This window comes from Podarcis vaucheri (genome assembly GCF_965113315.1).
Source record: "Podarcis vaucheri genome assembly, chromosome: 10".
NCBI classification, from domain to species: Eukaryota; Metazoa; Chordata; class Lepidosauria; order Squamata; family Lacertidae; genus Podarcis; species Podarcis vaucheri.
The window spans coordinates 30,589,027-30,612,598 of NC_138748.1; the positions used below are offsets into that span (position 1 = coordinate 30,589,027).

At 43.0% G+C, this 23,572-nt stretch overlaps 1 protein-coding gene across 1 annotated transcript in view; it reads left to right on the forward strand.

Annotated features, from left to right (window-relative positions):
- Positions 1-23,572, forward strand: part of TPH2 (tryptophan hydroxylase 2) — a 64,903-nt gene that overhangs the window by 25,087 nt on the left and 16,244 nt on the right. The window contains exons 7-8 of the mRNA XM_082241125.1: positions 4,282-4,417; positions 9,047-9,173. Of these exons, the coding sequence (XP_082097251.1) occupies positions 4,282-4,417; positions 9,047-9,173 (263 nt within the window). The remainder of the gene's footprint in view (positions 1-4,281; positions 4,418-9,046; positions 9,174-23,572) is intronic.

Genomic DNA, 23,572 nt, shown 5'->3' on the forward strand with positions numbered 1-23,572 from the left:
TATTCTATAAAAAAAACCACACACAAAAACCACAACCCTGTGAGGAAAATTAGGCTGAGAAGAATTGATCCGATAAGAGAGAATATTATGAAAATGATATACAGGTGGTACATGACCCCAGTCAAGCTTGCAAAAATCTACCATTTGCCCGATAACAAATGTTGGAAATGTAAAGAAACGGAAGGTACATTCTTTCACCTTTGGTGGACGTGCCCAAAGATTAAGGCTTTCTGGGAAATGATATATAATGAACTGAAAAAGGTATTTAAATATACCTTCCTGAAGAAACCAGAGGCCTTTCTCCTGGGCATTGTCGGCCAATTGGTGCCAAAGAAGGACAGAACTTTTTTTATGTATGCTACAACAGCAGCAAGAATACTCTTTGCAAAGCATTGGAAGACACAAGATTTACCCACTCTGGAAGAATGGCAGATGAAGGTGATTGACTACATGGAATTGGCAGAAATGACTGGCAGAATCCGAGACCAGGGAGAAGAGATGGTGAAAGAAGACTGGAAGAAATTTAAAGACTATTTACAGAAATATTGTAAAATTAATGAATGCTAGAAGGATGTTGGATAGAAACTAAGGGGTTTCCAGATGTAATGCTTTAGGAGATACAAAAAAAAAGGTTTACAAATGGGTAAAAGCTTAATGGTAAGGATTTGCTGAACTAACAAATTGAAGTGGAATACAAAGAAGGGAGGTATGAGGAGGTCTGGGGAAATAAGTGTAAGGAAAATATGTTATGGAAAATTATTTGTTTTTTAACTGTTTTTATGTTGTATTTTGTTTCTTTTTATTTTTCTTCTTCATTGTTATATTTTAAAAAACTTTAATAAATATCTTTTTTCTAAAAAGAGAAGAATTGATCCGAAGTCACCTGGTGAACTTCATGGATAAGTGGGAATTTGAGCCAAGGTTTCTGCAATTCTAGTCTGACAATCTTAGCAGGAGGTAGCCAATATGGCGCCCTCTGGTTGGAGTTGGGAGTTGTGGTCCAACAACATCTGCAGGGCACCGTTTTGGTTGCCCCCTCATCCAGCCCACTGCATAACAAATTGATTGTGGTTGAGTATACATTATCTGGCTTGAAACACTGCCAGGTCATTGTAAAGCATTTTGCTTATGCTGGGCTGCTTTTCTCATTACGTACTGCAAACTATGTAAGATAGCCCAGGGAAAACCAACCTGCCCTGTAGCACTGCCCGAACCTCTGTAGTCTCCCAACCCTGAACTAAGAGAAGCTCAGGTTGTTTCTGGATGTTCTTGGGATTCACAAAGAGTCCAAACAGTCCACTCACTGTCTTTTGAGCTCCAAGCACACAACTTAGGTCTCTTCTAGGCACAGGTGTGGGTTTTTCAGGTGTGTGTCTTTTTTTGTTTTTGTTTTGTTCTGGTGCTTTTCTTCCTGGAAAGATTCAGAAAACCTGATTGCTGTTTGTGCTGATTCAGCAGTGGGTTTTCCCAGGGAAAGTACTGGGGGGGAAACACACCAAGATGACATTCAGACACAACCTGGAAAGCCCAGACCTGTGCTTAGAAATGAAGCAAAAAGGGAAGTGTGAATGAGTCTTTACTCAGTAGCATATGGCCAAGCACAGAATACAAACCCTTTGCCAATAAAAGACAGCTAAGAAAGGCTAATAGTGTAAAGCAAACCTTTGGGAATGTGAGTACAGACCAAAACAACAAAGCTAGCTTGCCTAAATTATGGAACCCACCAGCAAGCTTCATCCAGACACAAGCTTATTGCAGTGCATGATCCTTCATCTGAATGAAGGCCTTCGATGCAGGTCAGAGGAGTTTGGATGGAGGAGTTTGGATTTGATATCCCACCTTTCACTCCCTTTAAGGAGTCTCAAAGCGGCTAACATTCTCCTTTCCCTTCCTCCCCCACAACAAACACTCTGTGAGGTGAGTGGGGCTGAGAGACTTCAGAGACGTGTGACTGGCCCAAGGTCACCCAGCAGCTGCATGTGGAGGAGCGGAGACGTGAACCTGGTTCCCCAGATTACGAGACTACCGCTCTTAACCACTACACCACACTGACTCTCACTGTGGGAACAGGGAGAACAAGTTTTTGTACTAAAAGGCCTGGATACAGAAGTGTAGATTTTCCTTCATCCAATCAGGGCCTTGGGGTATATTTCCTCACCCCAAGGACAGTGTACATGCGGGATTTCTCGGTGGATTTCTGCACAGCCATTGTGACCTTGATGCAATCCTGCATGAGGCACACAGGTGGCAGGATGAACTAATTAAACGGACCCATTTTTCCCCCTCAGGAAGACTGCACCCAGAACCCTACGTAAAAAGCCATTTTAAAAAGAGTCAAAGGGGGATTTATTTGCAGCTGTTCTTTCTCTCCGTTTGGATTGAAACTGGCTTGGGTAATCACACATCACCACACACAGTATTTAATAGGAAACCAAAGGACAGACATGGTTTTTGGCTAATATCACATGTACACTGCTTCCCAGACTACTGGTGGGAGCATACCAGGTGTAGAGTAAATGGTGTGTGTGTGTGTGTGTGTGTGTGTGTGTGTGTGTAGACACAGCCTGTGTCGAATGATCCCACCAAGGCCATAATCTTTCCTTATCCTTCTGGAGATGCAATGTGGGCACATTAGTTCTAGCCAGGGCAAACATCACTGAGGTCGCATGTGCTGCAGTCTGCAGGAATTGCTGTGGGAAGTCTCTGACGCTGACACAGTTCTTGTCAAAGAAGATGAGGCAGATGTCAGACTTATTTGCCCCTTTTCTCTGGGTTCAATTTGACCTGGTCGCTTGCGTCCGCTCATTGTTCCAGGCCCTGGAAGATCTCTTTTGAGTTTCAGGGAGTTATTATTAGGGCTGCCTTTTCCGGTGTTTTGGAGTGCCAATATTTCTTACAAATACTAAATGTTTAAATTGGGAGCAGGGAAAAGACCCCCCCCACCAAAACAAGTTCCCACTATGACCACAGAAAAGTCACAGCAAAATATAGTCCTAAGAACCTGAGAAAGATTTTTCCAATCAAAAATAAAATATTGTGTATGGCTTGAAAAGCTAACCTGCCCCAGCTCCCATTCCTTCCTTTATTCTGACTTTATGGCTACTAGCACTTAACATTAATTGGCTGACTGCTCTTTGAGCTGGGTTGCATCTTTCAAAGGTGCATCCTACATTGTTCTCTGGATCCCTGAGGAAGGGCACTGAAACACAGTTCCTTTTTTTTTCTTTCCTTGAAGGTAGAAAAGCACTCCAAGGTTCAAATGTGTGATCTCAGCCAAAGACAACAGTCACAACCCCCCCCCCCCTGAAGAGGACTAAGCTTTGCTCATTTAATTCTAAACAGTAACTAATGAGATGAGAAAGAGCTTGAGAAAGAACCAGCCTGTTCCTAAGTGAACATAAGTTTTGGAGTGGTGTCAGCTGAAGACATTCCTTTTTTTCAACAAGCCTTTTGAGTGGAGATTTTTTAATCCCAACCTGTATTGGATCTGGGGTTGTGAGTTGTATGAAATTTGTTTTAATGGTTAAATTGTTTTGAGAGAATTTTATAGGAAGCACTTCATAAATGGAATGAAATGATAGACAGATAACAAGGTAACTTCCCCCATCTGACCTTTTTGGCATTTCCTTTCTTTTCGACCTCAGTGTTTACAATCAACCCCACATCATCACTCAGGATAACACTTTGTGCCTTTGGTCCATAAAAGCTTATGCCATAATAACATCGTCAGCCTTTAAGATGCCACAGGGTTCTTTGCTGTTACAGAAATGTTTGCCGATGATTTCCAAATGAATAATGTGCCATCAGATTTCATGAAAGATCTGAGGCTATTACACATAGAGGGAAATCAGTGTTTGCACCAAGTATCCACCCAGCACGAAATTGCTTGCCGTTCAGATAATTTTTGTATATACTACCTGCATGATACACACAGCTGGCAGCATGTATTTGCTCCCCCTTAATGTTGACAATTTTATGAGGATACTAAAGATAAAATGCTTTGTTCAAACCTGTATAATGTATAAAGTGGCCCTGAATCCCTTCCCCTTTTAATCTGCTGCTGTAGATAAAACAGGAAGGTGATTAGTGATATTGGCACATTGTAACCTTGGTGTTTCCCCCTCAGCTAAATGATCTGCATCAACTCATCCATTTTATTTTCTTAAGGAAAATAGGTTGGTACAAACAACGTTTGATTCTGTAGGAAAAATATGGAATAGTTTGTATTTTCTGTTGATTAACACATATACTCAGATAATTTTGGTTTTTCTACCACTTCAGAAAGGTCTGGATTCACAGTCAGACCAGTTGCTGGATATTTGTCGCCTCGTGATTTCTTAGCTGGCCTTGCCTATCGAGTTTTCCACTGTACTCAGTACATACGCCATGGCTCTGATCCTCTCTACACTCCAGAACCGTGAGTATAATTTCTCATAACTTAGCATTTATTACATATATTTTTTCCATGTTTCCTCCAAGCAGGTGATGATGAGGCGCATGGTTCTCTTCTCAACCTCCCCTCAACTTTTTCTTCTCAAAACAGCCCTGTGAGGTAGGTTAGGCTGGGAGAAAGTGACTGTCCCAAGGTTACCCACTGAGTTTCATGGCCATGAAGACCACAGGGTGACTTTGGGCAAGTTCCTGTCTCTCAGCTTAACCCTGCCTCACAGGGTTGGGATGAGAATAAAATGGGGAGGAGAGGAAAACCACTTAAGCAGCCCCGATCCCCTTGGAGGAAAGGAAAGGCGACATGAAAAAAAAAAGTAACAACACTACTTGGCTTCTTCAGTTAGAGACGATGCACAGTTCCACAAATCCCATTTAATTTCAAGCCTGTGGTTCTGCCTCTTTGAACTGTTTCATGCTTCTGGACCAGCTACAGCACACCCTGCCAAAATCATGTACGTTTGCACAATACCTGCCTCTTTTCTCCAGGGCAAGGCCCGGCTGCTTCTGCGTCTACTGCTGTTAATGGTGTGTGTAATGACAGAGAAGCAACTTCCATGAAACTCACCTGACATTCCAAGGACTCTCGTATAGGAGGGGAGAGATAATATCCTCATTGTCCTGGGGAAGGAAAAGGTTCAATTGGCAGACCCCTGTCCTTGACACCATGGTGTCTTTCCTGTATCTAACCGAAAGGAGGGAAGGTGCAAAGCAGCAAACGGTGTGCTCAGGCTCCAGGGATGTAGGACATTCACAGAGCGTAAAGGGTTTTTGAAAGCGCTCAGCTTCCTCTTTGTAGCAAATGCTCAGGACTGCTGTGAAGGCCAATCAGTTATTAAACAAGATGATCCCTTGTTGCCTGAGCTTGTTGTCATCTGGCTTTTATCTGTGTAACAGCAAGCACCTCAAGAGCGTCACTCTGTGTGCGTTAATTCTAACCCCACTGCTGGAGGGACCTTCTCTGAACAGAAACCCATCTAGAGACTTACATGAACCCCAGTCTCACATTTGCAGACAATATTCTAATTCCAACCTCTTCCGAGGGATGTCTAGATCAATTAATCTCTGCCAAGTCTTTCCTGAAACAAAATCCTGTTATTTAAGACTGGCAGTGATGAACATTCAGATGGCTTCACCCCCCCCACTCCACCCAGTCCTGGGAACTGCATTTTGTTGAGGGGCAAACTAGAGTTCCCAGGATTCTTTGGGGCGTGGTATAAACACGCTTCAAATATATAGTGTGGATGTGACCAAAGGGGTTCTGTTGTAGTGCCTTCTATTAGCAAACTCAGATAAAATAAAAAAATTCCTTCCAGTAGCACCTTAAAGACCAACTAAGTTAGTTCTTGGTATCAAGAACTAACTTAGTTGGTCTTTAAGGTGCTACTGGAAGGAATTTTTTTATTTTGACTATGGCAGACCAACATGGCTACCTATCTGTAACCCAAACTCAGATAGTGAGAGCCAACAGGTATGGAGTGAGACGGGAGACCCTGAGACTTAAGACGGCAGTAGCAGCATGCTCAAGGGAACTCTAAAGTCTGCAGCAGAAGAAAGAAAAAAACTTTTAAAAGGCCTAAATGGGGCAAATAAGCAAGCAAGCAAGCAAGCAAGCAAGCAAGCAAGCAAACAAACCCTCAGGTCAATGAGGACTGAGCATGCTCAATAGTCACAGAATAATGAGTGTCAGTTGGAAAAGAAAACCAGAAAAATAGGGCCCCACATCTGGTGGCCCCCACATCATCCCTAGCTAACAGGACCAGTGGTCAGGGATGATGGGAATTGTAGTCCCAAACATCTGGAGGGGCGGAGTTTGCCTATGCCTGCTCTACATGTTCATTGTTTTCTTGCTGGAGTTTCAATATACTTTTCTTCAATTTTCCCATCTTTTTTTAAATAGAGAAAAGAAGCCCAAAGGGAATTCTATTAATATTGATGGCTCTTTGTTGAAATATCTGCTGTTTTTGGCACTGAATTATTTTATTTATTTTTTATTGTAATGTCTTTTGACTTGCACCAATAAACACTGGCACTGGTGTTATTTCTGTGATATCACATTTGGTATGATCCCCAAAGCCATGATGGATTTAGAGCAGCCATCGGTAAGTGCCCTAAACAGTATGATATTGTGAAATAATCCATAGCCTAATAGACACATGAGCAATCCCAGAGCACAGAGATGATGTCAAAGACCACCAAGTGTCCATGGACAAGGACTTCACAGGTAATCAGCACACTGAACCACCTGTCCATGGGTGTCATCTCCTGCTTCCGGGATTATTTATGTGTATATTAGGATATGGATTATTTCAAAGTCTCATACCGCTTTGCTCTAGGATATTTTCATGCTAGCAACAAATGGTAGCTTGACATTTGTTTTTGTTTTTTGCTAACCTAGAAACTACTCAATATTGATCCAAAGCAGAACTCTGATGTATAGTTAGCAGAGTAAAAACTTAAATACGTTGCAGGATTCCCACAATATAGTTCAGAGGCAATTATATTTCATCCAGCAGAGCTTTACTGCTACTATAGGCAAATGAGCATAACGGTCACAAATCCAATACATTCAGGATTGGCACTGTCCATAAGAAAGCCAGTTGAGGAGACTTAACTTAGACTTACAATAACTTATAATAAGTCTAAACCTTAACACTAAATACAGAACACCACACCAGATGGAAAGAGAGACAGAAAAAGAGAGTGAAACCCAGGTGCCTTCTGACCTATTATAGCCAGCATGACCTTGACTGAGACAGTGCTTTTTTTCCCTAAAAAAATGTTTAGGGGGACTCTCATTTTCCTACTCATATTGAAATACTGCCCCTCAACGAGGCCAAACTTAGATTCACAAAATGTTTAGGGGTATGCGTACCCCTGCGCCCCCCTGGACAAAAAAAAACAACACTGGAAAGAGATAACAAAACCAGTTTAAACCAGCTGTACTCAGCTTCTCTGAAGGAATAACCCAAACATCAGGAACCTTCTGCTTGTTTCTTTCACACAGAGAAGCTTCCAGAACCATTTTAAATTAAGTAGAATAGGAAAGACCTCTAAACATCAGATCAATAATTTCTGCACTAAGAAATGCAAACTGTCATGACTTTCAGAGTTCACATTTAGCAAAAAAGCACTGGGACCTGTAACAAAATGTTTCTGTGTGACTGTTCCTGTTCAGTGTTCCAGTCAGCCAGCCAGCCAGCCCTTTCAGGGCACTCCATTCCACACTTACCTGCCCCAAACAAACACTCAGTGTTTTGTGGCTACTGAGCATGCTCAGTACTTGCTAAATTGTTTTGGGGGTGTTTCCCAAGAGGTTCTCATTTGTATTTCTGCCAATGAAAGACCAGCCCAAGTCATGCAGATTTTAGAGGGTCTCATTTAGAAAGGTCTCTTTCAGCCTCACTGGCTGGAAACCCTTTCCTGGCAATGCCCGACACTGAACTTGCAGCAAAGCATGGTTGCTAATCCAGCGTTGGTCATACTCAGAGTAGATCTATTGAAGTCAATGGGCTTCTATCTATTAATTTCAGTAGGTCTACTTTATGACTTACTTGGATGTTCGTTCCATAAAAAAATGTAGTAATAAATAAATAAATAAATAAATTGTTCTGCCATTGAGACTGCTGCACCTGTAAAGAAAGGTTACGGCAGGAAGTCAAGTTCCGAAATCAATTGAGGTGCTCATGTTCCACTCAAGAGTGTTCTCACATATTCTTTAGAGAAATGCTTGGCACTGGGTGAAAAGGGGGAATTGTAATGTGAAACTTGACACATGAACTTGTCGCCTGCAGGAGAATTTGGATTATTGTTCACCTGGTAACAAAGTGGCCCTATTCCCAACAGACGAGCCTTTCACAGGAAGCGCAAGGCGACAGCTCTGAATTGAAAATGAATGCTGAGCCTTTAAGACTTCGGCTCCATTCACAATCCCCATGATGTCTGTTTCCATATTGTCCAAGACATATGAATACGAAAAACAGACAAACTGGGAAACTCCTGCTTGCTTCCTATTGTCCTGCTCATGCATAGCATATTCCTGGTGTGCATATCTGTGATTCAGTGAACAATAGTGGATGGGCTGGCATGAATAGCTCAGGCACGTACTGTGCTCTTTTGATGGGCAGTATCAGGAATATAATGGGGGGGACAGAGCATAGCATTAAAAAATAGGAATGCATATTCCAAGTATTGTTTTGCCTGAAAACAGAGGCAGTAGGCTCTCTTTATTTGTACAAAAAATGCAAACTTGCTTTTTCCCTCCTGAAGAGGTTGCTCAAAGCAACTAACAACATGCAAAACACAAAAATAAAAACACATTGGGTGTTTTTAAGCACTGCTTTACAGTGTCAAATTTGGACCAAAAATACTTTAATGTGAGTCTGCATGGAAAGTTTTAAAACCCCCACAGTATTCTCCAGTTACCGTCAAAGATTTATTTTTGTAAACAAACCTTTTAATACTTATGACAGCCAGATTCATATTTTTTTAAACCCACTGAACTGCTTCAGGTTTGGCTAAGAGGTTTGCATGCATCATTTCTCTGAGTCCAGTGATGCTTTTATACTCTGACTAACTTTGCATTTTAATTCCCTTGCAGGGATACATGCCATGAACTTCTGGGGCACGTGCCTTTGCTCGCTGACCCTAAATTTGCCCAGTTTTCCCAAGAGATTGGACTGGCCTCCCTGGGATCTTCTGATGAGGATGTCCAAAAACTTGCAACTGTGAGTCACTAAGTTTTAAAAGTGTGAGTTTTGCTTGATTTTTCAGAATCTGTCAAGTTTACTAAAATGAAGTGTTTCTCAGTGTGATGACAAAACATGTCACTCACTTTCTCTGGCAACACCTCCTCTGACTGGTTTGCGGCTGAGGTATGCAGGCTGAGGTATGCAGGCTAGCCTCAGTGGCCCAGAAAGAACTGACAGCTGTGTGTGGTTGTGTGACTGAAGGTAGTGGTGCAATGAGAGAACATTGATTTTAACACTTTTTCCTCTTTCTTTTTTTCTTTTGCCTAATATCTCTGAAATACAGAAATGGTTTGTACCTGTAGAATATAAAGATTTGGGACTCATTACACTGTGTTATTTGTCTCAGTGTGCTTTTAGAAAAGGTAAAGGTAAAGGGACCCCTGACAGTTAAGTCCAGTCGTGAACGACTTTGGGGTTGCAGCGCTCATCTCGCTTTACAGGCCGAGGGAGCCAGCGTTTGTCCACTTCCCCAGACCGTTTTTCTGGGTCATGTGGCCAGCATGACTAAGCCGCTTCTGGCACAATGGAACACCGAAACCAGAGCAGCGCACAGAAATGCCATTTACCTTCCTGCCAGAGTGGTACCTATTTATCTATTTGCATTTTGACGTGCTTTCGAACTGCTAGGTTGGCAGGAGCTGGAACCTAACAACAGGAGTTCACCCTGTCGTGGGGCCTTGAACCGCCGACCTTCCGATCGGGAAGTCCAAGTGGCACAGTGGTTTAAACCACAGCACCACCCGTGTCCCCTTTAGAAAATATCACCGTAAAGGATTATTATTATTATTATCATCAATACCACATGGGGGAGATGGGTGAAAAGCAAGCTAATTGTGAAACACAGCTTCTTCATTTATTGCATTTCATGGGCAGTACCGTGAATGTCAAGGAGATGAACTCAGGGCAGTTCCATCTGACACTGTCCAGAATGAGGAAGGCCTCAGGCGCAGTGATCCAAGGTCACAGGGGCAGGGACGCGGACTTATAAAAAATATTGGGGGGGCCCGGGAAAGCTCGTGAAATGTAAATAAGCTCATGAATATGCAAATAAGCTCATGAATATGCAAATAAAGTGGCGCCGCCCCCTCGTGAGCGTATAGGGGAGAGCGTGCTGCTGCCTATCAATCAGCTCCGGAACAGCTGATATGCGGGAAACCTGGGGCTAGAGGCAGGAGCCCCCGCCCCCGGGGATTCCCCTGTTCTCGCGGGGGACGGCCGGGGCTCTCCGGCTAGGGCGCACGGCTGGCTGGCTGGCTGGCGAGGGAGCAGGTGGGGAGGAGGCGGGGGACGGCGGCGGCGCTCTGCTGAAGGGCGCCCGAGATTATTGGGGGGGCTGAGCCCCCCCAAAAAATTTTTTGAGGGGGCTCGAGCCCCCTCAAGCCCCATGGAGTCGGCGCCTATGCACAGGGGACCGGGTATGATAGGTGGAATGAGAACAGGATAGCATCTTGGGATCGAAACAGCCACAGCTTTGTTTATAACAGATTTTAGTAGGCTTTGGCATAGGCATTGGGTATGGATCCTGAATAGAGAAGGGAAGGTCTGGAAAACCCCCGGAAAAATCCTGAATCAACCTGACCATTTGCTGGTTGATTTAAGGATCACTCTACAATGAGAGTCGATTCTGGGCAATCCTTCCAGGACACCACTGGAAAGTTCTGTGGCCCACTAAACCTCATCTGGGCCTTCAGACAGAAACCTTCCCCTGGACCCTTTTATTGGGGTACCCTGACACTTTGACTGGAGTGATGAGGCGTCTCTTACACATACCCTTTTTCTGGACTAAGGATCCAACCCAACACCTTTTTTTTTTTTGCCAACAAATTGTAACAGTTGCTACTAGGTACGCAAAACCTCCAGATAGGCCCAGTTTTGTCTGCCAGAGAATTCCTCTCTGGCCCCAAATAGCCCCATAGCAAGGTCTTAAGCACATCCTGCCTGCCCACCCCAGGTAAAGCCAAAATTATAGGGAGGAGGGGAGAGACCCTATGCTGACAGCGCTGACCAAGCCACACATTGCTGATTTAAAAGAGATTCGGCAGACCTGGTTGAAGCCAGCCAGCTCACCAGCCAACCAGAACCACCCCACAATTCCCACCACCACAACCAGCACACAATTGGTTTGACAGGGCTTTGAATCTCACAGGCAGTTCCCAGCCTCCTGTGCAGATATCCAGTGCAACGATGACATCAGGTGGCTGCGCAGGAGAGGAACAATTTGCACCCCCAGGTTGCCTGCGCCAATGTTGGGCCCCAATCAAATAGTAAGCGATCTTTGAATGCATGAGGAATGAGGAAAGGCCTTGCATGTGTGGAGCTCCATGTCTAATCAGAGCTCTATACAAGGAACATCTGAACCAGGAAAGAAGCAGCTCCCTCCTTCAAAACTGGGTTGTTGTTGTTTTTTGCAGAGATTCACATAAAGACAAAAGCTCTAGTATTCCTTTAAGTGCTGAATTTATGGCACTGGCTGCTAGAAAATGTTATTTATAAATGGAGGGTTTGGGAAGACTATAAATATTGAAAGAAAACTCCAGTGCTACTTCCTAGGTAGTTTTAGAAAAGGGATTTAAAAACCATGGGAGGAAGAATCAGAAATATTTCTGAAAGTGTGTAACAATGCAGGAAACAAGTGGCTAATGTGCAAGCACTGTGTGTCTATCCCAAGCAAAATAGATACAGTATTTGGACGTGTGAACTTTCTGTTTACACCATGACAAAAATTAGCAGCTTGGATGAACATGCACAACTCCACTCATGCAGATATTTCATAGTGTTTTCTTCAGTGAGCTGAGAAATAACTGGTGTTTTCTTGCAATGAAGAATCTATATATGTGCCTGGATATGCCCCTCAGAGTCATGAAGCGTCAGAAACACCCAGTTACAGTTATACCTTGGTTCTCAAATGGAATCTGTTCCAGAAGTCTGTCTGATTTCCGAAAACATTCAGAAACCAAGGCACGGCTTCTGATTGGCTGCAAGAGCTTCCTGCACACAATCGGAAGCTGCAGAAGCAGCGTCAGACGTTCAGGTTCTCAAGAAATGTTTGACTCGCAAGGCGTTTGACAACCAAGGTAATTGTATTTATAATTTTGGGGAAATGAGTGTCTGCTGTGTACTGCCACAGTTCACAAGATGGTTGTTTAGTGATTGGTATATTCTATCTTTATCCTTTTTTGGTTGGTGTACACTATTTGGGTAAATGTATGAGTGCCCATTACTCTGGAAATGAAGATGTTAGTATTTGGTATACAAGCCTTCTGTGGCTTTTTCTGTTACAAAACTATCTGAATATCTGTCCAATTAAGGAATTGCTGTCAGGAACTAATTGGTTTCATTAAAGTCTTTCAAGTCCCGTCCCCCCATCTTTAAAGTAGCTTTTCAACCTCTGTCTTTAAAGTGCTAAAAACTACAGTCTTCTCTTCTCCTTCTTGGTAACATTTATTGTGATATTTTAATCTACTGCTGAGGAATGAAAACCAAAAAACTTTTGCTCTTTTGCCACTGCACTGTGTACAGAAATCTGAAGAAATTAATTGCTCCTGAAGCTGGGAGAAATTGAGGGTTAAAAAAAATGCTTATAAAGTTCATATTTATTAATATGAATGATTTTGAATGTCATATATCTATATATAGCCAACCTCAAAAGGAGGTTTACAAAAGGAATGGAATCATCAGTGAAAAGCAACTTAATTATTTAAGAATTATTAAAACTAGCGCTAAACTAAAAAACAGATTAAAACACATGTCAACATTTCACATGCCTGGCCAGGCTTGCCTGAGCAAAAATGTTCTTAGCGGGACCCAAAAAGAGTACAGGTAAGACACCTGCAGAGAGCTCTAAAGTCCAGGTGCTGCTACACTTAAAGATCAATTTCTCACCTTTGGAGAACAAGCATTATGTGGCACCTGTAATAGTGCTAGTTCCACGCCGGTTTACAGTGTAAATCAGTTTTGGTCCCTAGTTGTTAAGGGCTTCGTAAGCTAATAACAGCACCTTGAAGTTTGCCTGGTAGCAAATTGGCAACCAGTGCACGTCTTTGCTGACAATACTCCTATCCGCAGTCGTACCACAGCATCCTGCAATAACAACAGCTTCCGGATCAAGCCCAAAGGAAGCCCCACACAGGAAGCCCCATTGCAGCAATCCAACCTTGAATGAAGCAATGCATAGACTACTGTGGCCAAGCTTTTCCGGCCCACGAACGGCCATAGCTTTTGCTAGTAGTAGCTAGTAAAAAGCTCCTCTAGCCAGTGAAGCTACCTGGGCCTCCTCCAGGGACCAAGCTGGATTCAGAAGCACTTCCATACTGTGAGCCTGCTCCTTCAGGGAGAGTGCAACCCTGTCCAGGGTAGGCCAAATTATCCAGCCCGGGAGCTCCTCACCCACAATGCCTCCATCTTTGCCAGGATTCAAGCTCAGCTTGTTTTCCTTCATCCATTCTGCCACTGCATCCAAGCACTGGTTTAGGGAACTGCACGGCTTCTCCCGATTCAGATGTCATTGAGAAATAGTGTCATCGGCATACACCTTGCCCCCAAACGCCCCATGACAGCTCCCAGAGATTTCATATAGACAACAAATATATGGATATTAAAACACATGTATAGATACTATGTTATTTCATATGGATAGTAAATAACATGGGAGATAACAGGCCTTGGGGAATATGCATATCTTGGCTGAATTTTGTGCAGCCGTTAACAACTTGAGGACCAGTTTACCTCACCTCATCGGTCCCATGTGACTGCTTCAATTGTTGGAATTGGCACTTTTACAAATGCCACATCACAACCACACCACACCTGTAAGGACCTGTTTAGTGTGGTATCACCTGTACTTTGGAAATCCTAGCCTATTGATATCGATGAAGGTGCCTTCACTGTACAGTGGTACCTTGGGTTACAGACGCTTCAGGTTACAGACTCTGCTACCTCGGGTTAAGAACTTTGCTTTAGGATGAGAACTGAAATCGTGCACCGGTGGCGCGGCAGCAGCGGGAGGCCCCATTAGCTAAAGTGGTGCTTCAGGTTAAGAATAGTTTCAGGTTAAGAACGGACCTCTGGAACGAATTAAGTACTTAACCCGAGGTACCACTGTATTTTGGCACCTGCTTAAGACATTCTTGTTTAGACAAGCTTACTTGTGTTTAGAAACTTTGTAGGAGCTTTATTTTGTTTGTCTATTTTACTGTGGTTTTAACCTGTTACGTTTTAAATGACGGTTATAAATATTTTAGTGATAATTTTCCTCCTCCTCCTCCTCCTCCTCCTCCTCCTCCTCCTCCTCCTTTGTAAACCACTTTTAGGTTTTCCTACTATCTAGTCTTACGTAAAGAGCATCTGCTTCCTTTCACCAGCAAAAGATTGGTAATTCAAGGCTAGGTTGAACAGATATCAACAGTGGATCTGTTTTTAAAGAACCCACTATTTGCAAGCCAGTTGCAATTTGGGTAGCATAATTGATATTTGTTGAACAGCCAAGACTGGCAAACCTCCCTATTCTGTAGCAACACAATTTCCTCTGCTATGTAGCCATAGTCTTGATGTCAAAATACCATCCTCTCAGTAATGACTGCAGTATTTGAATTGGTAGGAGTCCACCACACACATGGAAACTAGACATCATTTGTAAAGTCTGTGTGAAGTCCTGGAACTCAGAGCCGGGCAGGCGTGATGTATTCATTATGATGAGCATGTCTCAATTTATATTCTTCAGAGTTCCAGGTAGATGAGAGCAGAAAGCAACATCTAGGGCACTGCAGCATTTCTCAGATCACAAGTGACTGCAGATGCCAGGTCAAGTGAATCAGAATTCTGTAGACTTACTTAGCATTTATATAGCACTTTGTATGCTTAAAATACTTCACATAACTTTATCTCAGTAACCTTGACACCAACCATGTAAGTCTGCCAGTACTGATACCCAGCTATTGAATAATAGTTTGTTTTTTTAAAGCAGCGCTGGGGAATCTGTGGTCTTCCAGATGTTGCTGGAATCTAGCTCCCCTCATCTTATCACAGCCAAGGTTTGGGAATTACCGTTATGCAAAAGGAACGGTTTGATCATTTAGTTGTTAAAAGCTCTGGGTGATATTATTTATAGTTTAAAACCACACTTGCACTAATAGAAAACAGCTTTCACCAATCACGAAACTGGAGAGATGTGCGGGGGGGGGGGGAGAGACACCAAAGCTACCCAGAAATTTAGCAGTATTCAGCATGCATTTTCTTGATGTTTTATGGCGATGTTTTCTGAGGGCCCCCTATAATGAGCATTAGCCTGCATGTCAACTTTCAGGCACAAAAACGCAATAGATCTTGATATTCGAGTTAATAAGAGAATAATGTGAGCCTGACAAAGCATTTGCATGCTCATTATGTCTGCTGTTTTCAGGGGGAAGCATCATCATCATTAAGAAATTGCCGAATCGGCAATCACAGCCCTCGGTTGAAGTTCAATCGCTCATGCTGTGAATCTGTGATCTGTCGGAGTGCGGCTGCGAGAGGAGGGGAGGAAAGAAAAAGAAAAGCTCTTAAAATGAGCTTGATGAGTTCTTCAGTCGTCAGGAGTAACTGAAGTAATTAGTTAAGTAACTAAGGTCATACCCCTAGCATTCAGCTCTTGTAGGAACATATTATAGATTTCGCCTTGTTTTCATTTGCTTGTTTTCTATTGTTACATATGGAGTAGATATCAAACTAGCAAGGAAATACGTGTGAGTGAAAGAGTGACCTCCATTAACACAATCAAGCTCTTTAAAAAAGAAAAAGACCAGATGAAAGATTAACTACTGTTCTGCATTAAACTACCAAAAATGTATTGGTTCATAGCCATTCTGAGTTTATAATTACCATGGACGGTATCCAACAAAGTACTTCTGCTAGCACAAGGACTTTTGGCTGTGCAAGATAACTTCTTCTTCCTTTCCTCTTCCCCAAGTCCTCAAATCTGCTCTGGAAGGTTGGGGAAAACCCCAGAACAGATTAGCTTAAATAGTTAGCCAAAAAGAAACCAGGATAAATTCAAAGTGGGGCCGGCAATTTGTACATGAATATGCAGCATTTCTTACCTGTTTTAAAGGTATAAAATGGATGGCCGTACTGTACTTAAAAAGGAAGAGGAAACAACAACTGCAAAGAGGTGTAACTGGAAGCTGCCCACTCTTGCTTTGAAGGCTGGCATGTGTTTCTTCTCCAGGATTTAAAAACCTGCCCCTTTTTGGAATTCTCCAGATTGACTCTGCTTGGTGACTATGTTAGGGCTAGACTTCAGAGCATGGGACACAGTCGCCGGAACCTTCCCACCACCCAAAAAATAAATGCCAGAGGAGACCAGAATAGTGGACCCAGAGGGGGACTGTCATGAAACAGATATATCAGGGCAGACGCCAGTTACTGCACTATCCCTTTTATTTAAAATTAAGCCAGGCAGGTGCCCTGCATAGCACAATACCTGCTGCTAAGGCTCCAGACATGTCTGCCATCTTAATTTTCCCACAGTGCCCAGAACCTGACCCTGAAGGACTCTGTAGAAATTATGATGGTATGCACACCTGGAGCCTCAGCACCAGACATTTTTATGGTGCAGGGTACCCACCTGAAAAGCACCTCCTCTAGCTTTCCTTTACCAGCTTGGGGGTGTGGAGGAGAGGGGTAAGAGTGGAAGAACCAGGCAGTGAGGAAGGAGCATCTAGGATGCCCAGTGTGATGAGTGAGGAGAGAAGGTGCTGTGGTGAAGCAGCCAGGGTGATGAACACCAAAGAAAGGATACCCACGGTGGGGAAACAAAGTCCCCTTGCCCATAGATCTCTCAATCTGACAGGGTCACTGACTGTTGCTTCTCAAGTAAGACGGGAGGTTTGCATTGTGTGGAGAAAGTGATGAGAGAGCTTGTCTGCACTTCCACTTGCCCCGCTGCTTCCCTCTGGGAAAACTCACTGTTGACCACTGAATCAGAACAAGCACCAAATGGTTTTTCTTCAGATAATGACATTTGTTCCCATTCAGCAGCAAAGAACAGGTTTTCCTGGGGAAAGTGAAAAACTGCCTGGAACCATTCCTATAAAGCACGGGACAAGCGGAAAATGTATTGGAACTGGGCTTTCTAGGCACAGGAGAAGCAGAAGTGTGGATGAGCCCAAGAGAGATGTTTCCTTCTTTAGTCGAAATTCTAGAACTCCTGATCATCTAGTGGTCATGAAAGACAAAATGAAGTGCTTTTTTTCACATAGCACATAGGTAAGCTATACCATTCTCTCCCATGTATGGTGAGGGCCACCAGCTTGTTGTGGTTTGAAAAAGGATTTGAACATTTCTGGAGGATTTGAAGCTATCAGTGCTTAATTTCTCCAGTACCAGAGGCAGCACACCTCTGAATACCAGTTGATAGAGGGAGGGGAGAGAGAGAGAGAGAGAGAGAGAGAGAGAGAGAGAGAGAGAGAGAGAGTGCCCTGCTGTGGTTGGATCCTGCTTGAAGGTTTCCCAAAGGCATTTGGCTGGCTACTGTAAAGGCAGGATGCTGTCTTTGGACTAATCCAGCAAGTAACTTTTTATGCCCCTTTGTTCTTAGAGACAGAAGGCTAAGACAAGCGCGTGGCTGCTTTTAGTCAGTGGGTGGTCTCGTCTGAGTTAATAATGTGAATGTTTGAAAACTTATAAAATTGAAACAAGAGGTCAGACCAAAGAAATAATTTCATAATTCCTGTATAGCAGTATGGCTTCAAACATTCGGGTCTGCAAAGAAAGATTCAAGCCGTTATGGTTCTTTTCAGCCATGTGAATCAAAGCTATTTTTCCTTTTGGTGGAAAATTGACTCCTCTTAGTATTCAGTGTTGCTGTATATTATAGGAAATTGTATTAATCACTTTCCACTGTGAACAACCAAATCAAATTTGTGCAACCTTCTTCTTTCTCTCTGCTTGATGCTGGGTAGGGTGCTTTTGTTTCTCTGGGTAGCTGAACGAATGAATGAAAATTGGACATAATAACCAGAAAAAAGCTAACTATTTGTCTAGGGTATGGCTTAATTAATTATTTGATGATGCAGCTTAGAAGGATTGGCATCTTAGCATTAAAGGGCACCAGGGATGGATAATGGAATATAATCTTCAAAAATTTTAATGGAGGTGTGATATGATCTCTTTGTAAGAACGGCTTAATGAAATTTTTATAAACCCAGCTGTCCCTGCCTAGAACCAAAGAGGAATTTTGCCATTGTCTTGAGTTCCCTTTGGAGCAAATATTATCTTCATTTACATTTAGTAGATGCATAATAGTAAACTATACATATATAAATGAATGCAGAACACAACCCTGCATTCTTTATTGTGCTATTCTCAGAACTTCATGTATATATTTTTAGAGCTGAAAGAAAGCTGCTTTATCATCTTACTCAGCATCACAACATCCTTATTTATGGCAAAGAATACCTTACTAAAGCTATAATTTTTGGTATTTGCAGCACTCAAATGATCTTGAGCAGGTGCCTTAAATTCAAACTTCTTCCTGCTGTTGTTTAGTCGTTTAGTTGTGTCCGACTCTTCGTGACCCCATGGACCAGAGCATGCCAGGCACTCCTGTCTTCCACTGCCTCCTGCAGTTTGGTCAAACTCATGTTGGTAGCTTCGAGAACACTATCCAACCATCTCGTCCTCTGTCGTCCCCTTCTCCTTGTGCCCTCCATCTTTCCCAACATCAGGGTCTTTTCCAGGGAGTCTTCTCTTCTCATGAGGTGGCCAAAGTATTGGAGCCTCAGCTTCAGGATCTATCCTTCCAGTGAGCCCTCAGGGCTGATTTCCTTAAGAAGGGATAGGTTTGATCTTCTTGCCATCCATGCGACTCTCAAGAGGCTCCTCAAGCACCATAATTCAAAGGCATCAGTTCTTTGGCGACCAGCCTTCACTTCTTACAAACATGCAAAGAGAGATACAATGTCATTGGAAAACAGCTGAGAGAGAATGTCACTCTAGGGTTAGGTGGGAAAAACCTGACTGTATTTTTTTTTAAGGCTCTGATATACAACTACTGAAAACTAATGGATAATCATGGCAAAGAATTAGAGAATCCTAGAGTTGGAAGGAACCCCAAGAGTCATCTAGTCCAATCCCCTGCAATGTAAGAATCACAGATAAAGAATCCCTGACAAATGGTCCCCCACCTCTGTTTAAAAACCTCCAATGAAGGAGATGTAGATCCCTGCACTGTCAAACAGCTCTTACTATCAGAAAGTTCTTCTTTATGTTGAGCTGGAGTCTCCTTTCCTGTAATTTGAATCCATTGGTTCAGGTTCTACCCTCTAGAGCAGCAGAAAACAAGCTTGCCACCATTCATGCAACAGCCCTTCACACATTTGAAGATAGCTATCATATCACCTCTCAGTCTTATCTTTTCCATGTTAATGTGCATTTATTTCCTAATGCTATGTTAATTAATCAGGCTTAGTTAAACAGATCTGTGGAAATATTTCTACTAGAAGAGAAGGATAATATCTATATCTAGCTCCAAAAATTATGACAGCCGTTCCTAAATTCAACCATGCTTTGACAAATTGAAGACTTGTTCTCCTGAACCTTGGAAGGGTTTTGGTCATGGATATATTAAACAAGCAGTGTGTATTGTCTGTTTCTGAGCCCAAACATTTGCAGTTTCACCAGATTTAAGCCTTTCATAGCAAACCAAAACACACAGACCCAAGAATGGTTATTTGTGTATCATTGTGTTTCTATAAAATCAATGATGTGAGACAAATCTGTGAACATCCAGCACCATGAGTGAAAGCAATCAATTGACAACACTGAGGGCATTTACACATGATCCCTAGCTGGCTGAAATGTGAATCACTGGAAGGTTTTCGTCAAAACTAGGGAGATGGAGCTCATAGAAGTAGACTTTGATGTGTAAGTATAGGACTCTTTAGCCTGTCCCTACCCCAGCCAGTGGGACGCGGGTGGCGCTGTGGGTTAAACCACAGAGCCTAGGACTTGCCAATCAGAAGGTTGGTGGTTCGAATCCCCATGATGGGGTGAGCTCCTGTTGCTCGGTCCCTGCTCCTGCCAACCTAGCAGTTTGAAAGCACGTCAAAGTGCAAGTAGATAAATAGGTACCGCTCCAGCAGGAAGGTAAACGGCGTAATGTATGAAACTCAATTGCAGTTTCTGACAAATGAATGATTTGTTTTCTAAATGAATGTACCCCTCTGTTTCCCCATGATATTGATTCTACCAAGATACTGAATAGATCCTTTTGTCCACAAGATTTATTTGTTTGTTTCTGAGAGTTTACAGTATTAACTTGCCCGACACGGTACATACAAACACTCCTCATCCTACTTTCAACGTTGCCTCAACAGGACTTCTTGACACTCAAATGTTGGACTTTGCATTGTCACTAATGAAAATACTGGTCAAATTAATGATCTCCTCTTAACCTCAAAAAACATTTCTGATTGTCTGCTTTTCATAATTGAGATGACCACTGATGATAGACCAGGTGCAAACTTTGTCATGAAAACTTTACCTTTGCTTTTGCCTTTTATTTTGTTTGTTCAGCTCCTTTATAATATGTTTACAGATTCTGACAGGTAACTCAATGGTGAGTCACCACTCAAATCTGTATTTATGGCACATTATTTCAGGCATACATTTGCTGCTGACAAACATCCCAGCAGATTTTAAATTCTCTTTGAAAAAATGTTTTGTATTAGAGGTGTCAGTTTGGCGAATTTTCTTAATAGCATAATTAGAAGGTGCATTTAAAAAGATCCATCCTCTTTTCTCCTCACAACCCACGAGTTACTCTGTTGATGTATTGTTCAGGTTCAAATGAGGAAACTTACCGTATATCTTGATCCAGAAGCCTCCCAGTTTTTACAGCCAATCACAAACATACCCTTCCCCAGCAAAAAACCTCTTACCCGACTGAGAAAAGCTGTCCACTGGCAACCGTGCAAGCCCCAAAACAGCAGCCACCAATCGTGGCAGCAACAGCTAATCAACAGCAGTGTTTGCTGCAGAAGCCAATCACCAACCCAATTAGAGAAGCAGCAGCCAATCCAAAGCAGCCCTTCTAACAGCCAACAATCGTGGCTGACAAGCTCCTGCTTGCAGCTGCAGCCAGTCACCCGTCCACCCCATTCACTATCTTTGTATAAGACGAGGCACGTTTTTGAACATAATTTTAGAGTAAAAAAACATAGTATTATACATGGAAAAGTACGGTATATGGTTTACCATCTTTCAGAGCAAAGCCCTCCCTAGGCTGCGTAAAACATATAGCAGGAGCATGCATATAACAGGAACAGCATACTTCCAGATGATTTACGATGCAGTAGAATTCACTTGCAGTACTTCCAATCCAGATAAAATATCTTCCATTTATCCATCCATTCCGCTGCGTCTATCCACAAAGTTGTTCCCAGCACTTACCCTTCGTCTACTCAGGGCTCACCTCCCTCCTTGAATTGTCAGATGCCTTACTTAGTCCATGAAATTTTGTTTGAACGATGAAAAAAAATTGTTCCGGAAGAATAATGTCTCGACCATGATACAATATATATTAAAGGTAAAGGTACTCCTGCCCGAACGGGCCAGTCTTGACAGACTCTGGGGTTTGTGCGCCCATCTCACTCAAGAGGCCGGGGGCCAGCGCTGTCCGGAGACACTTCCGGGTCACGTGGCCAGCGTGACAAAGCTGCATCTGGCGAGCCAGCGCAGCACACGGAACGCCGTTTACCTTCCCGCTGGTAAGCAGTACCTATTTATCTACTTGCACCCGGGGGTGCTTTTGAACTGCTAGGTTGGCAGGCGCAGGGACCGAACGACAGGAGCACACTCCGCCGCGGGGATTCGAGCTGCCGACCTTTCGATCGGCAAGCCCTAGGCGCTGAGGCTTTAACCCACAGCGCCACCCGCGTCCCTACAATATATATTAGAAACCTGCAATTAATTAAAACAGGGTTAGATTAATGTTACCATTATAAACACCTATCCTGATACTTGCAACTTTGTTGGACAGTGTCCTAGAACTTATCATTAAAATGCTTACATTACCAATTTAATTAAAATGAGCACTTGCTATATTGTTTTTGTCGGAGGCATCATGTTTTTTTTTTATATGTGCATGTATTTGTAGAAACAGGGCCACAAGATGCAGCTCAAAAAACTGACAAGGTGGTTTTTCCTTGTTAGCAGCTAAATTAGGTCTCATGAGATCACCCAAATGAACTCACTATTCATGACCCGGTGTCAGGTGACACATTCAGCAGATTCTGAAATCCTCTTGACATTGTTCCCCTGGGCGTAACTTCCTAGGCAGCAACATGAACATGGCTATTATGTTTTGTGTATACTATCACAATGGCTGTGAAGGCAAGATTCCACACATTAACGCCTTGTTTTTCTTTTGGGTTTTATATGCAAAGCTCTAGTTACGTCTGAGCACATCTGCTTCCTAACTGTGAAACTTAAACTTCTAGATGGTACCAACTTTACTGTAGAAAATGAAAATTTACATCTTTTATTTCTTGTATGTGCCTTCCTTCATTTTATAATCTGCCCACATGCCTTTTGCATGGGGGCATATTGATAACTGTATTAGTCCAGAAGGGATTAACAAAGTAGAGTTAATGTTAATGGTGTTGCCCTATTGACAAATTTAAAAAGCTTGATCCTAACATGGAGTTGCATCTTGATAATGCTCACATGTTGCATGAGAAGGGCTGCAGCATCTAGCTTTGCCCTTGTAGCAAGAAACTAAAACAGTGACCCGCCCCCCGAATATTCTCACACTTTGATCCTTGTCAATGGTAGTTGCTGAGTAGGGCAGGGATACATATAACACTTGATGACAATGTGTCCCATGGTGACAACTTATATGTTATATTTCCATATTGATGCCAGCTAGAGTGGGTAATAGGTAAAGGTAAAGGTACCCCTGACCATTAGGTCCAGTCGCAGATGACTTTGGGGTTGCAGCACTCATCTTGCTCTATAGGCTGAGGGAGCCGGCGTACAGCTTCTGGGTCATGTGGCTAGCATGACTAAGCAGCTTCTGGCGAACCAGAGCAGTGCACGGAAACGCCGTTTACTTTCCCGCCAGAGTGGTACCTATTTATCTACTTGGACTTTGACGTGCTTTCAACTGCTAAGTTGGCAGGAGCAGGGACTGAGCAACGGGAGCTCACCCCGTCGCAGGGATTTGAACCGCCGACCTTCTGATCTGCAAGTCCTAGGTTCTGTGGTTTATATGTGTAATGCAAATTGAAGAATGGGGGTGGGGGTGGGCATTCATGAGGCACAATTCTGGCTCCTAATGTATTCATTTCAGCTTACTTTGCATGGGGTATTGTTGTTGTCCTCGGAAAGGAACGATGGCA